This window comes from Chiloscyllium plagiosum, unplaced genomic scaffold (genome assembly GCF_037043375.1).
Source record: "Chiloscyllium plagiosum isolate Xiang-an unplaced genomic scaffold, Cpla_swu_hap1 HiC_scaffold_11, whole genome shotgun sequence".
Taxonomy (NCBI): Eukaryota; Metazoa; Chordata; class Chondrichthyes; order Orectolobiformes; family Hemiscylliidae; genus Chiloscyllium; species Chiloscyllium plagiosum.
In genome coordinates this window covers 38,364,690-38,381,261 of record NW_028270149.1, presented here as the reverse complement: position 1 = coordinate 38,381,261, position 16,572 = coordinate 38,364,690, and the positions used below count along the sequence as shown (strand labels likewise).

The 16,572-nt window shown below is 39.3% G+C and overlaps 1 protein-coding gene across 3 annotated transcripts in view; it reads left to right on the top strand.

The window, feature by feature from the left end:
- The window catches only part of mtmr8 (myotubularin related protein 8), a 60,176-nt gene extending 53,063 nt beyond the window's left edge, over positions 1–7,113 (top strand). For all 3 annotated transcript variants that reach the window (XM_087991982.1, XM_087991981.1, XM_043704846.2), the window contains one exon: positions 145–7,113. In XM_087991982.1, the coding sequence (XP_087848108.1) occupies positions 145–468 (324 nt within the window). In that variant the 3' untranslated portion in view covers positions 469–7,113. The remainder of the gene's footprint in view (positions 1–144) is intronic.
- Positions 7,114–16,572: the final 9,459 nt, after the last annotated feature.

The following is a 16,572-nucleotide window of genomic DNA, read 5'->3' as shown; positions in this document are numbered from 1 at the left end:
GACTTGTTGGGCCGAAGGGCCTGTTTCCACACTGTAAGTAATCTAATCTAATCTAAAAAAAAATAATTGGTGCCTTAATATATATAGCAGTGCACATTGCTACTTGCAACTTTTCTGATGCTTATTCTATTTTTCTTACTACAGAAACTAACTCATCAGGATAAATCACATTCTGATTCTACTTTTATCTTACCAATGAAACTTTCTATTGAGGAAGATTCCACCCACTTGCAAGTAATTGGTGCTCCTCAGGACTATTTGGAAGAAGAACAAATGATGTTTACAAATGGTGCAGAAGAGGTAATTGAAACTGTTTCTGCTGGGAGCAAGGAAGTGGATAATGTAACAGACTCATCTTTCAAATGTCAGTCTACTTTGAATAACATTGACTCCCTTGGGGTAGTCAAGTTGAACATACATGTGGACGAAGACAACCATCAAATATCCCAAGATATGATTGAAAAATAATTACTTATCTCCATACAATTGTATGTATTTGTTCACAAATGTATTCATCTTGATATAAATTATCATTTTTCAGAAGTGTCAGAAATGGAAAATGCCAGCAGATAGTCTTTAACAAAGGGAAGATACCCCAAGATCTTTCGGGGAACCTGGCTGCTTAAATGAGAGGATAGGTTTCAAAGGGAAATGTTATAAAATAAGACTTTGTGTGGATTCTCAGTTGCCAGAAGCCCTATAGAAATTTAGTGGACTGTTCATAATGGATAGGAAATTGTGCTCATTTTCCACCTGAATTCCTTATGCATTTCTAGTGGTGAAATGCAGATTTTATGAACTGACCAATTATTGAAGCCTGTCTTCACGAATTTCTTAAAACTTAATAGACCAACTTGAGTATGTTGCTTCATTGTAGTGTTTTAGCGTTTTACTACTGAAGAAGCCAGTGTTGGGTGTGGTGAACGCTTTTGAGAATCCCAAGCTGGCTGTTTTGTATATATGTTTTCTAAATTGGAAGTTCTTAAAGTTTTAGATTAAATACTTTATATAAAGAATAAACATCATTACATTTCCCTTTTTAATTTTTCTCCAGTCTTCTCCCATTACCTGTCTTTCTGTTCCCCTTACTCAGAAATAGTTCCATGGCTACAACAAGCCCACTGATATGTTGCCAAAGTGCCTGTTCTATCTGTAATCCAACAAAATAAGTTATTCTCCAATGATATTTGAGTCTAATTCAGTTTGTGACAAATCTCTGCCACATGCAAAAATTACTACATCATAATTAGGGATAAGAGCTGACATTTTTAAGGCCAGCTACTCCCCTAACTAAGAGAATTCACTTGACCTATGAGATGTGGGGATTGATTCATGAATTCGTAGTCTTCGAGTGATTCAGAACCAGCTTGTATTGGAAGACGCTTTCTAGGCCAAATCATTGGAGGAAGCTGTATTTCACTTTATTGTTTCTGCAAGACAATTTTTGGATTGTCCTGTTCTATATATTGTGGACAGTATTTGTAATTAGCAAAAGGTTTAATAGCTCTTTGAGTGATTGTGAGACATTATCGTTTCACATTTTGCCTGCTGTTAAAATAGATTTGTTGTTTTATTTTCCATGTTAGTCAGCGCCTATTTCTTTATCAGACTTCATGAGGAAACTCCTCAATGTCTCAATAATGGTTAGAATTTTACAAAATAAATCATAAAATTGCCATAAGTGGAATTTTATTATAAAATGCATCAATATACTTCTGTAAGACTGAACATTTGGTTCATACATCAGGATGGAAAGTAAGGGTCTTGTTAATACATTGTTATTGTGATGAACAGTGCTGTGGTTCATGTTGGGAGTGCATTCATTTGCAAACCGGCTCCTATTCGCTCAAGGTTGCGCAGCACCACCTTTCTCTCAGGCTTTAGGTCACCCATTTATAAGGGTATTAATATAAAGGGTATAAAGAGTATAGAAGGAATAGTCGAAGTGTAGTTTATATCAGTATTCCTAATGGATACACCAAAGTCCTTCTGGACATCATTTAATAGTTTTGCACTTTTAAAAGATATTGATTTTCCATCCTTGCAACCAAAACAATGTCATTTCATTTGTTATTTCGTCCAGTCACTTAATCTGTCTATATTTTTCTATAACCACTTTTTATGGTTTCATCTCACAGTTTAAATTCCCACTTTGTATTGTAGAAAATGATTTTACATATTCTTTTGTTGGAAATCTTCTATCAGGATTATTGGGTACCTGTCAAATCTATAAAAGCTGAAATGTCAACCCTTCATTTGTATAAGAATTAGCAAATGCTGATTTTTTTTTTTTTATTTACCAGAATACATGTTTGCTTTGCCCATACTTCACCAATTTATTTTATTTAAATACTTACAATAAAAGTGCCAGATTCTATACTCTTTTGGCAGTCTGCAGAGATACTTGCACTATTAGTTGGGGTCCCTGGATTTCAAAACAGCATAAACTGTGACTGACTCCCCATTTCCTCAGACAGATGCTGAGGCCCTTTGAGAAGTCTTTTTAATAATTCTAAATTAAGACAACTGCCAGCACAGAATGTGAATTTAGTTTAAGACCTTTACGACTTATATGGCTCAGTTGACTTTTATCTTGTTCATATATTCCTTTCTTAAACATTTTAAGGATAGTGTTACATTGAAATTGACTTGATTTTTAAATAGTGATTAAGTAGACTTTAAGAAAGCTTGAAATTTTACCCTACATGAAGGCAACTCAATGAGATTATGTAGAACGCGACTGATTATTAATTTCTAGGTTTTTTTATTTGTCTCCTTTTGTGAATTGTAAAAGTTGTTGTCAGATCAGAATAAGCAAAATGACCTGCAGTCAGTAAAGGAACTTTAATTTTTTTTTAATTGTCATGTAGTTTGATTGCAGATCATTGTTTAATTTGTGCTAACTGCTACTGTATAAGTTTGTTCTATAAGTTTCTATGGGTAGCATGGTGCTTGTCATCGAAGTATTAATTGAGGCTTGAACCATATGCTTTCGTATACAGTATTTCCTTTCAGTTTTCCAGCAGCTGCATTGTTTCCTTTACAACAATATTCAATATTAATCTGTACAGTAAAATCAAACAGGGAAAGACTTACTGTTGCTGCTCAAATGTTGAGTAATTATTCAGTAAGTGAACAAAATTCCTTTAGATTTCACCATCGCTTTGAGTTATAATCTCTGAATTAATAGATGTTGAACATCAGCTCAAAACTGTATTTTTCTGAGCTGTTTTCTAATAGGGAAATTGCTCCTGCTTATATGATTGTGATCAGCATTTCTTCTCGGCTACATGAATGCATGACTGCACAGCACTCGAAGAACTCAATGCTCACGAGATAAACAGGCTGCACCTGAGTAGCAGTTCCTTTAAGATTAAAAAAAAATTTTAAATATTTATGACTGATCAAAATTTTAGCTTGGAGTTTACTGCATAGAGAGCAGTTTGGGATGTGCTGAGAGAGTGTTGTTGCCTGTGCATTTTTATCCTCCGTTTTACCACCTATCCTTCCATGTTGTTAATTTGTGTTGGTGTTTAATTCAAGAAGCATTGGATGTCTTTTGTTATCATTTTCGAATTCCCATTATTTATGAGGGTCTGATGGTAGCTGTAGGTAAGTTAGTTGTCATATGTCACTGTTTGTTTAATGTGTATTTCTTGTTATAATTAAATGATAGTGATCAGCAGGGGAACCACGGGGTTTTTTTTTACTTTCTCCTTCTCATCTAAGTCAGGATGGTAATGACATTTGTACAGCCCTTACTTATTGCCCAAATTAGACTGTGTTGAGTACTAATGGGTCAACTTTGCTATTGAGGGAAATCATTTTTGTCAAATTTAAATTTTTCAACTTCTCACTATTATATGCAGCAGTAACTCCAGCTGTTACTCTTTTTGACAATTTTTACCCTCCTGAAGACAGCCTTGCAGTTGGATTTTTAACAAGCCCTTGATGTTTCGATACTTACTGAATTTTTTGTTCTCCATACAAGTGAGTCTGTGAGCTTTGGCAGTCTATTTCACCATTAGTACGTTATAACCAAATTGGATGATATCCTCATATCACTATGCAGGTGCACTGTTTGCAGAGGTCAAGTGGTAATGACGAGGCACTGATATCCCTCCATTCTAATTCAGGTGTAAAATGTGACATGCCAGCAGGCTCTTATTCTACCCTCTGTCAATGAGTGTATCATTTTGAGTACTGGATTAAAATTGCAAGCAAGAAAGCACACTGATTTTGTTTTACTCTCTTGTTTTCCCAAGAGAAACTGCTGAGGTTAAAGTGCCAAATAACAGTACTGCAGATATTAGAGATCTAAAGTGAAAAGTACTGGAGAAACTCCACAGGTCTGGTAGCATCTGCAGAGAGAGAAACAGAATTAATGTTTTGAGATCAGCATGTCACTTAGGATGGAGGATAGGAAATTAATTTTCATCTACTTTGTGAACATACATTATTATGTTGATAGTTCCCTACCCTTTATGATGATAGTTATTATGTGAATATCAATAATTCAGCTTCTGAACAATCATACTCCCAACTGTGGAAATTGATATGGTGGTACCTTGAATGGTTAGTCTCTGTTTTACCCCTATCTAAGTTAATTTTCATTTCTTCAGAATGTTGAGCTGTTCCTTCTTTGCATCTGCACCATCTCCTTGGCCTGAGCCCATGTACGAACATCAACTTCTCCAGGACCCCCATGCCCCATGGTGATACTTGATGTAACATGATCAAATCCTCTATAATCAGCATTTGGAGAGTGTTAGTAAAATTTGTGATGAGTAAAGAAATTTGTCATAAATGATAGTCATTTGGATGGTCCCTGTATGATAAATGGGACTGAAAGTTAACCACTTTGGAGCCATTAATGAAAGATCAGTAATCTGTACTAAAGTCCTGTTTCTGTATCTAGCTGGTTATGAATTGGTTGTGATACACAACTTTAAACCTATTTTTTTGGTTCTTGTCCTCATCTATTAGCCTTGCACCATTCCAAATTTCCTTCTAAACTGCTGTTGTGCAGCTACCTAAGGTTCCTGTGCAGGTTCATAAAAGTCAGTCTATTTCAGTTGTCATGTGTGTGTGACCGACACTTTAAAAAAAATAATAAAATGCCTGTACTCATCAACAAAATCACCTCTGATATTTTAATCAGTTCTGCTTTCCTTTATTCGTTCTAAATTTTAGCTCACCTTCCTTTTCCCCTGCCCTTATACTTGTAAAACCAGTTGCATCTGTAACATTTTCTAGTTCACCACCTAAACATTGTACCTATTTCTCATTACCTGGGTTGCTGAATATTTCCAGCACTTTGTTTATATTTGAGATGTTGAATATCAACAGTATCTTACCTAAATTCGTTAAACAAAGTTAAGTTGTATTTTCAAATAATGCTGAGTCTCCGAATGAATGATCAGTTTTGGTTTAAATCAATATTGCCTAAGCAGTAACCTTTTTAGCTTACTGAGGAAATTAGATTGTATCAGGAATTTCCTTTTCACCTGAATTAGTGAGATTTAGTTTTGTTTTCACCATCGCTTGTCACACTTATAAATGTGGTTAGTCAAAGAAATTCTCAATCTTTTGGAGCTTTATGTAGTTAATTCAGTGTGTTATTTGAAAATGGGATAATATTACAGTTTAAAAAAAAATTACATTGCGTGCCACACATGGTTTAATACAAATACATTTGTAAAATATTTGAAATTCTATTATTTGGATATGCCAGAATATGTACACTTTTTGTTCATTATTCAGTAAGACTTATATTTGGACATTTCTAAACACCTTACTGTTTCAATGTTCCTACCTCCTCCCCACCTAGCTCACCAAAGCAAATTGGGATATAGGAACAAAGCTGAATGATTTAGCCCCTTGAACCAGTTTTACCATTCAGTTTGCTAATGGCTGATCTGTAGCTTAACTCCATCTAATTGATTTTGTTCCACAATCCTTAATACCCAACAAAACCTAATTAAAAACAAGAAAAAAACAAAGAATTGCGGATGCTGGAAAAAAAAACCTAAATTGCTGGAAAAACTCTGCAGGTCTGGCAGTATCTGTGAAGAGAAAGGAGAGTTAAATTTGAGTCCAAAACTTTCTTCAGTACCTTCTTCAATTGACCTTCGTTTTGAAATTTATAATTAGCCCAGCCAATCCTGGAGGAGAGAGTTCCTACTTTTTCTCCCACATTATATGTAAAAGTATTTTCTGACATTAACTTCGACCTATAACTCTGTTTTAAAGATATTATCCTTTAGTTCTCTCCAGCCCTCTGCTTACCTGCCTTTTCGCTGCCTCTCTATATTAAAACTAGAGACATCTATTAAATTTTGCAATTCTAATGAATATTCACCATGCTGTTATGAGCTCTCTCAGCAGAAAAATGTGCCATGTCGGCCAAGACTAATTTTGTGAAGGAGCTAGAAACTAATGTAGGACCTCTGTTTCTGTGTACAGTGGACCTGATTTCAATTTTGAATACAGCATATGAATTTATATTTTCTAGTCACGTGATGACCAGATTACTTCAGTCATTAAAACGAAAACCATATCTTTACCAAATTTGATCCTTTGTACTACTGAATGAATAAACTCCTGTATTTTATTAGAACACAAGCAACATTTTCAGGGAAGACAATTCAGTACTGTCCCATTTTGTGTTTAAAACTAATTTCCACAAGATGTATAATTTATTTTTGAGGCCAAATTGTACTGCAAACTCAATCTATACACTTGTATTCCAGACAAGAATATTGACTATGTATCAGAAAAGGGAATCCTATCTGTCTTTTCCTTATTCAAAGGTGTTGAAGTGACATATATTCCCAGTTGAGATCATCTAACTTGGCAAAAAGCCTTTACCAACTGACGTAATCAGAGAAAATCTGTAAATTAATAAGTATGTTGACTAATTACAAAACAAACACGTTTATTTGTTTGCCCTAAAAGGGAATAAGTTATTCAATGTGCACTACTTTTAAAGAATGTTTTGTGAATCAAGCCATGAAATATTTTGTACCAGCATATTTGTCTTTATCATTCTTGTACTTGTATTTGTAAGCAGTAAAATGTTCTTTTTTGTAAATAATAAAAATATTGAGTTTATCTCTTCTATGTCAAATTACTTATGGTTAACTATTTCTTTTCTACATTTGTAGAGAATTTGTGATTTTAAATTGTGGTTGAAAGACTCAACCTTTTCTGAAATAGAAATGCACAGGTTGGGAGGCCATTAGGCCCATTGTATCCATGACAAATGAGAAAGCTTTTCTGTCTTGCCTTTTATATTTCCCCAGGTCTTTCTGAAGGTGGTGACATTTCTATGTATGCCAGCAATCCTGTTGTACCTTTTTGACCATTATTAATGTCTGCTTGAACAAAAGTGGTGGAAGCTTTATATAAAAAAAGTTAGACTCTTACCTTTACAGTGGAATAGAGGACAAAAAAAGAAGTTATACTAAGCTTTCATTAATCCCTGATTATCAGTTCTGGCTCCTATATTCTTGGAAGTCTAGTATGGACTGGAGACTGTTATAAAATGGTACTAGAATGAAGAAGTTTGGTTATGTGGATTAATGGGAGAAGCCAGGGTTGCTTTACTTTAAAGCATTGAACAAATCTAATAGAGGTGTTCAAAACCAAAAAGTTCTGACAGTAAAGGAAAAGTTCCTGTGACAGATGGGTTGGTAATCAAGAATACAAGTTTAAGTAGATTTCCAAAAGAATCCGAGATACCATGAAGAGAAAACTGCGTACACAGCAATTTTTTTGTGCAATCAGTGTACAGGAAAGGTATTTGAAGCAGATTTAATTAAAACATTCAAAAGAAAACTTGATATATATTTGAAGGACAGTGGGGAAAAAGTATGGTTTGAACCATCTACGTTAGATAGCTCTTCCAATGTGTTGACAGACATGATGATATGATATGTGATCTGTGCTGTATAATTCCATGAGTATTAAATCAGATATGCCAATTTAACCGGTGGCTAAATTCTAGGAGCTGGAAAGCTTGAACATTAATCTTTGACTGGGTGGTTTCACACCGAAACACAGAAACAATGTTGATTGATGGAAGTGCCTGAACCACAACACCCGATTAAAGCTTTTCAAACATCATGGTTACCTGAGTGATTTTCACACCTAGGGAAACATATGTCTCAAAATAGCTCAATTTGCTGACAAAATCACTAACGTGTCAGCTTTTACAAAGCAGCGTAATCATTAGGTGAATAAATCCAACCTTTTGCATTTTAATCATTATCCAACAAACAGGATCAGTTAAGTTTGTCTTCCAAGATTCAGTCTCTTTTGCAACCCTGGAATATTGATATCCAAGAACATTTTTTTCTTTTGCCAGGAATGATTGTGCTTTTGCCAAAAGCTGTGTATGTAGAATTGTAGAGATTTAGAGAGCAGAGAGATAGCTTTTAGTTTTTTATGCCTTCACTTTAACAAAATAATCTGCAATTTTATTGCTTGTTCTCACTGAACCTCCTATCTTCCCCTGTTTCAGAAGTTTACTCTGCAATCAGAAAATGCTGCCTCTATTCCCAATGGCAAAGCATTCCATATTGTAACACCTTTTCCCAGTAACCTCTTTGAATTTGCAATTGGGAAATAATCTTTCTATTTTTCCCCATAAAATTCCTTCATAAACTAAAATGTTACACTTCCTAAAAAAATTCATTGACTTATGAAATGAGGCATAGAGTGCAAAACAAAGGGAGTTTTGGTAAACATCTAAGTGGCTGGTTAGTCTCGTCTCGAGCCTTCTATCCAATTTCAGTCAATATACATGTTCCAAGAGACATCACTTGACACTTAGAATTGCATCTGCCAGCCACATGCCTTATTCTTTTCCATTTCCTTAGTTCCAACATAACTTATAGCTGTTTGCTTTTGAACTTTTCTTTCTGAATTTGCTCTTATTTACAGAACCACAATTATTACCATGCAGAAGGAAGCCATTCAGCCATCATACCTGGTTCAGCTCTGTTATCTAGAGTCAGACTCGTATCTCTACCCCAAGTCCAAGCATACTATTGCATTATTTTAAAAAATCTAATGCCTTAATTGAAGCTGCCTCCATCACACCTCCAGGTAGTGCATTCCGTCCCTTAACAACTTGGTGTGATTTTTTTTCACTCTCAACACTCTTGCTTTGTTTGCATATCACTTTAAATCAGTGCCCTCTTATTGTTTCTTTTACAAGTAGACATTTTACAAGCATCCGATCTACTCTGCCCAATCCACTCATGGTTTTGAAAATCTCAATCAGATTTCATCTCTGCCTTCTCTCCACAGAGAACTGTCCCAATCTCTTCAATCTATCCTCACCTAAAGTTTTTCATATCAGGAGATAGTCTACTAAATAACTTCTGCACCGTCTCCAATGCAATCATATCTTTCCTATAATATTGCACCCACAAATGCACACAGCGCTCCAGCTGGGGTCGAACAAGTGCTGTGCTTCAAGTTTAACAATACCTCCTTGCTGTTGTGCTTTAAACTATATATGAAGTCAAGAACACTGTTTTATTTGCTGCCTCCTCCACCTGTCTTGCCACCTACAATGATCTGTGCACATTTACACGCCAGTCCCTCCACACCTGCATTTTATTTAGATTTGTACCCCATATTTTACATAGTCTTTACTCTCATTCCAACCAAAATGCATCACCTCAAAATTCATTGAATTCACCTCAATTCCACATTGAACTACATCTGGCACCTATCTGTCCACTCCAAATGTCGATGTTCTTTTGGAGTTCCACACTATCCTCACCATTGACAATTCTTCCAAGTTTAATCTCATCTGCAAATTTGGAAATTGTCTCTTGTACATCAAGATCTAGACCATTAATTTATATCAGGAAAAGCAAAGGTCCCTGGAGAATGCCACTACAAACCTTACATAGGGAGGCAGGAAGAACACAGCAAACTCGGCAGCATCAGAAGGTGGAAAAGTCGATATTTCAGGTATAACCCTTCTTCAGAACTGGAAGTGGGTGTAAGGTGACCTGCAGATAAATGAGGTGGGGGAGGTGAAGACAGGTAGAGGGTATGAATTGGTTGATCAATGGGAGGAATGAATCGGTTGGTGGCAGGGAGGAATGGTAGGGAAGGGGATGGGCTGGAAAGGGAGTCGGGGGATAGGAAGGGAGATTATTTGAAATTGGCGAACTTTATGTTGAGTCCTCCAGGCTGTAGGCTGCCCAGGCAGAAGATGAGGTGTTGTTCCTCCAATTTGTGCTGTGATTCATTGGGGCAATGGAGGAGGTCAAGGATGGTCATTATTGGAAAGGAAGTGGGAAGGGGAATTAAAATGGGTGGTGACTGGGAGGTCTGGTCGGCCCCTGCGGGCCCAGCAGCAATGCTCGGCGAACCATTCCCTAAGTTTATGCTCTGTCTCCCCGATGTAGAGAAAACCACATCAAGAGCAACTGATGCAGTAAACTAGGTTGGAAGAGAGGTAGGTGAACCTCTGTCTTACCTGGAAGGACTGTTTAGGCCCCTGGATGGAGGTGAGGGGGTTAGTGTGCCTGCACATTTTGCATCTTTTCCGATTGCAGGGGAAGGTACCTGGGGGTATGGCGGGGTTAGTGGGGAGAGTGACACAAACCAAGGACTGTAGAAGGGAATGGTCCTTGCGGAAGGTGGAGAGGGGAAGATGTTCTTGGTGTTGGGGTCTAATTGGAGATGCTGGTAGTGTTTAAGGATAATGTATTGGATAAGGAGACTGGTGGGGTGGTAGGTGAGGACAAGGGGGACTCTGTCTTTATTGCATTGTGGGGGGTTTTAGAGCAGGGGACCGGGGAATGGAGGTGGTGTAGCAGAGGACTGTCTGGATGGTGGGGGGGGGGGGGGGGGTGATTGAAGCAGAAAGAACGTTGTTCGAAATATGTGCATATCTGCGATGCTCGCGAGTGGAATGTCTCCTCATCTGAGCAGAAGCGGAGGAATTGGGAGAATGAGATGGAGTTCCTGCAGGATACTGGGTCAGAGGAGGTGTAGTCCAGGTAGTTATGGGAGTCTGTAGGTTTGTGGTAAACATACGTCTGGAGACTCGCCGGAGGTAGAAATGGAGAGGTCAAAAAAAGGGAAGGGAGGTGTCCGAAATGGGCCAAGTGAATTTGGGGGCGGGGTGGAAGTTGTGGGCGAAGTTGATGAACTGCTCCAATTCTGCCTGGGTGCAGGACGCTGCGCTGATGCAGTCATCGATGTAACGGCGGAAGATTTGGGGCACAGTGCCTGTGTAGGTACTGAAGAGGGAACCAATGTCATCCGACGAGTGCCACCCACAAACAACTGTACTTGCTGTATGAATGCCTCAGGAATCAGGTACTACCGAAATGTCTCAAATACAAACCAGTACTCAACACCCCACAAGCCAAAAGAATAGCAGAACAGAATGGCTGCAGAATATTGCAAGAAAAGATCAACGATGACCACAACCAACTCCACAAATACAATCGGGAAATTTCACACCAAAAAGCTTTATTCACACCAATGTGACAGACCATGAATGGACAGACACACTAGAATGGGCCATCAGCATCAAACAATAGCAAACAAAGAAAATGAAAAAAAAATCTCTACAGGAAAAACTGGACAAGCTCTCGCAAAAGAACAACACTGCCAACTCAGAGGCTTGGATTAAAAACCTATCAGACTGACAACTAACAGACACGGAAAAAGCCTCCCTAGTAAGAGGTTTGAACTACAACTACAGAGACTCAGACAAAAAGGACTTCTTAGCAGCATTAGAATTAACCCTGAAAGACAACCGACTCTCAGAAGAAACCCATCAGACCATCAGACAGACAGTAGCACCAACACTAAGCAGAAAGAAGGAAGGGAATGCCCTCAACACACAGGAAAGGAAAGCCCTAAAAGGACAAGAAAAGACAGAAACATTGTAATCTATTGACAGACAAAGGATGTACGACTGTCATCCTAAACAGAATACAATACATTGAAAAGGTGAACTCACTGCTCACAGATACCAACACTTACCAACAGGTAGCAATAGACCTGACTCCACAACTCAAAAACTGTGTCACAGCCACCTTGAAGAAATTTTTAAAATCAGGACAAATTAACAAGACAGATCTCCAAAAAATGAAACTAGTGGGATCCAACACACCCTGCTCCCACGGACTACCTAAAGTACACAAACCAGGGCCCTCCTCAGACCCATAGTCTCACCACCTGGAACACCGACATACAGACTAACCAAGGAACTCCACCAAAAACTGAAATACCTCGTAGAAGAGTTATGCCACTCCATTCACTCCACCCACGAATCCCTGAACACCAAAGACACCGAGATAGAAGAGGACGAAATAATGGTCTCCTTTGACATAACAGCCCTGTTCACATCAATTAATATCGGCCTGGCCAAAGAAACACTGACCTCACTACTAGATGAACCAAGGACACAAACACCAGACAGCACCAAGTCCATCACCAAAGACAACTTCCTCAAGCAAGTGAACCTGTGCCTCACTAGCCCCTTCACATTCAATAACAAGACCTATAAACAAATCAACTGAATACCCATGAGATCACCAATATCCCAGCCTCATTCCTGAAGAAGGGCTTTTGCCCAAAACGTTGATTTTCCTGCTCCTCAGATGCTGCCTGACCTGCTGTGCTTTTCCAGCATCATTCTGATGTAAACTGTGGTTTCCAGCATCTGCAGTCCTCACTTTTGCCTAGTTGATTTTAACCTTACTGAGAATCCTCTTGCAAGGATGCCTACCTTGAAAAAGTTCTCTTCCTCTCTCCACAAGAATCTCAGTGACTCTTTGCTACCTTCTCCCCAGCCCCGCACCCTCCCATTTATCTCTGCACCCTGGAGTCTTCCTGCCTCTATTCCTGATGAAGGGCTTTTGCCCGAAATGTCGATTTTCCTGCTCCTCGGATGCTGCCTGACCTGCTGTGCTTTTCTAGCACCACTCTGATCTAAACCAAAAGACATGACCCATTATCACTAGTATTCTTACATACAGACAAAGAAGGACACCACTTCGACTAGGACAACACATCCATCCTATGACAGGCTAAACAGAGACATGCACGAGAATTCTTAGAAGCCTGGCATTCAAACCAGAAGTCCATCAATAAACACATTGATTTGAATCCCATTCACCAACCTCTGAGGAAAAGAACCAGAAATGATATCACCCACATTAAGAGACCAAGACACATAAGTAGAAAGAGGGACAGAACACCAATGCTTCACCGGAGTCTCATTGATGATGTTACCTAGCATAGTGATGAAACTGCTGAAATCTTCCAGCTCAGCGAGCAAACTTACAACATGTTGAACTCTTCGATAAAATAGGTTTTTTTTAAAGGTAAAAGAAAGGAAATGTTTCCAAATCTGCTCACAAAGAATTTAAAAAATTCTGGCCCAAGAGTATAATTCTGCAAAAAGAGTTCACTCCCAAGCAAAGAATGCAAAACTCGATTTAAATACATTGATTTGGTTGTCCTGCCTGTTATTGCAACTGTGGTCTAATCAGCTCAGATATGTGAAAGGCAGCTGTGGACTGATTATAGAAAGATAAAATTAAAACTAGCTCATCAGAAAGGGGCTCTTGAAGTTGCGAATGTAATGGCATTTACTGTCTGAGCCTGAACAACTTAAACAAACATAGCCATCACTCATCTAGGCCTCACTGGGAAGAGTCCACAGCCGCTGGATGACTTTTTTTCCACACAATGAGGCAGTTGGCAGTGTTGAAATTATCCCACAGGCAGGGTGTCACTCATTGATGTTTTCTTTGAAGGAGGCACATATATTTTCTTTTGCACAGAGTGTGAAATTTAATTAAATGCTTAACCAGCTGATTTTTAAAGAACAGGAGGAATGAGGATGTGCACTTAATCAATGGATTTTAGTATTCTGTACAAGAATCCTATAAAAATGATGAATGTGATAGCAAGGGCTTTGTATTACTGGAATTATTAATTAATAGGCACTGCCTTTAAACAAAAGAGCTGATTTGGCCACAGTAGCCACATAAATTATTATATTTTTACACTTTAGAACCAGGTTCATACATCAGGATTTCTAGCAGTAACAGTTATTGAAGGCTTATTGCTAACCTTAAAGCCATACACTGTATCACTTTGAACAAAAATGGCTCCACTAAGGATGTTGATTCTCAGCAATCAAGTTGTGGAGGATTTACTGCAGGGGGTCCTGAAGCAAAGAATGCCCCCCCCCTGGAAGAGAAGGATAATGTTAAAATAAAATGAATTAGGATGAACAGAATCAATCAATGAAATTACATCTATGGCCCAAAGCAGATGAGGAAGAAATTCTTTAATTTAAGCGAATTTGCTAAACAAAGCGAAACTAGCAGGGTAAAAGAGTGAAGTAAAAACAAAGAATGCTGGAAATGTTATTGGACTTAAAACGTAAACTGTTTCTCCCTCCACAGATGCTGCCAGGCCTGCCTGGGTTTCTCCAGCAATTTCTGTTTTATTTAAAATTTCCAGCATCCAAAGTATTTTGCTTTAAATGGCAAAGAGTTTCTTCATTATTTATTACTAAACCTGATAAAACACAATTGAGTCCAAATGCAGAGATCATTATCAACTTATGATCTTTGTAAATCAATGTACATTTTTTTTTACAATTTTGCTGTACCACATTGCACTATCAAATGGAACATGGGATTATCTTGACACATCAAATAAATTAGATAAAAACAAGGACTGCAGATGCTGGAAACCAGAGTCTAGATTAGAGTAGTGCTGGAAAAGCACAGCAGGTCAGGCAGCAACTGAGGAGCAGGAAAATCGATGTTTCATCAGGAATAGAGGCAGGGTCCCTGCACAGTGGAGAGATAAATGAGAGTGGGGGTGGGGAGAAAGTAGCATAGAGTACAATAGGTGAATGGGGGTGGGGATGGAGGTGGTAGGTCAAAGAGGAGGGTGGGGGAAGGTAACAAAGAGTACAATGGGTGAATGGGGGTGGGGCTGAAGGTGATAGGTCAGAGTTGAGGGTGGAGTGGATAAGTGGAAAGGAAGATAGGCAGGTAGGACAGGTCATGAGGGCGGTACTGAGCTGGAAGGTTGGAGCTGGGGTGAGGTGGGGGAAGGGGAAATGAGGAAATTGGTGAAATCCACATTGATGCCCTGGGTTGAAGTGTTCGGAGGTGCAAGATGAGGTGTTCTTCCTCCAGGCGTCGGGTGGTGAGGGAGCAGCGGTGAAGGAGACCCAGGACCTCCATGCCCTCGGCAGAGTGGGAGGGGGAATTGAAATGTTGGGCTACAGGGTGGTGGGGTTGATTGGAGCGGGTGTTCCCTAAAGCGCTCTGCTAGGAGGCATCCAGTCTCCCCAGTATAGAAGAGACCACATCGGGAGCAACGGATACAATAAATGATATTGGTGGATGTGCAGGTGAAACTTTGATGGATGTGGAAGGCGCCTTTAGGGCCTTGGATGGAGGTGAGGGAGGAGGTGTGGGTGCAGGTTTTGCAATTCCTGCGGTGGCAGGGGAAGGTGCCAGGATGGGAGGGTGGGTTGTCGGGGGCGTGGACCTGACCAGGTAGTCACGGAGGGAACAGTCTTTGCGGAAAGTGGAAATGGGTGGGGAGGGAAATATATCCCTGGTGGTGGGTTCCGTTTGGAGGTGGCGGAAATGTCGGCAGATGATTTGGTTTATGCGAAGGTTGGTAGGGTGGAAGGTGAGCACTGGGGGGGGGTTCTGTCCTTGTTACAGTTGGAGGGGCTGAGTTTGAGGGTGGAGGGGGCAGGATGTGGACGAGATGCATTGGAGGGCATCTTTAACCATTTGAGAAGGGAAATTCGGTCTCTAAAGAAGGAGGCCATCTGGTGTGTTCTCTGGTGGAACTGGTCCTCCTGGGGGCAGATACGGCGGAGGCGGAGGAATTGGGAATACGGGATAGCATTTTTGCAGGGGATAGGATGGGAAGAGGTGTAATCCAGGTAGCTGTGGGAGTCAGTGGGTTTGTAAAAAGTGTCAGTGTCAAATTGGTTGTCATTAATGGAGATGGAGAGGTGCAGGAAGGAAAGGGAGGTGTCAGAGATAGTCCAGGTGATTCAAATAAATTGACTATTGCAGGAAGAAGGAAACATGAAAGCTGATAGGGAAGCATTCTGCAACATGCAGGATTATTATTATTTTCACAGATTGCCTGTTTGTTGATAGAATGAGACCGCTTTCTGTAAATAGTTAAGTGGCTGAGATAGATATTTGGGTTGTCGGGACTAGTTGGCTCAAGTTGAGGGGGTATTTACTCCAGTGGTTTAAGGCTAATCAGGTAGTTGGGGGTTAGTTACATGGTAGGGGAGTAGTTGAAAGTGCTAGTGGTGGGGACATAGCCAGAGAAATGATTGGACGGAGTGTCAATTATGAATTTATTCAGGCGTTTGACTAAATTTTTATCTGTCTAACATTTCCTGAGTAACTATTAAGGTAATCTTTGTCCCCAAGTCTGTAATGCAAGCTTAGAGTTGGAAACTTTCAAGCAATTTCCTGAGCAGCAAGGAATGACCCATTAGAATTTTAAGCCCTTCAT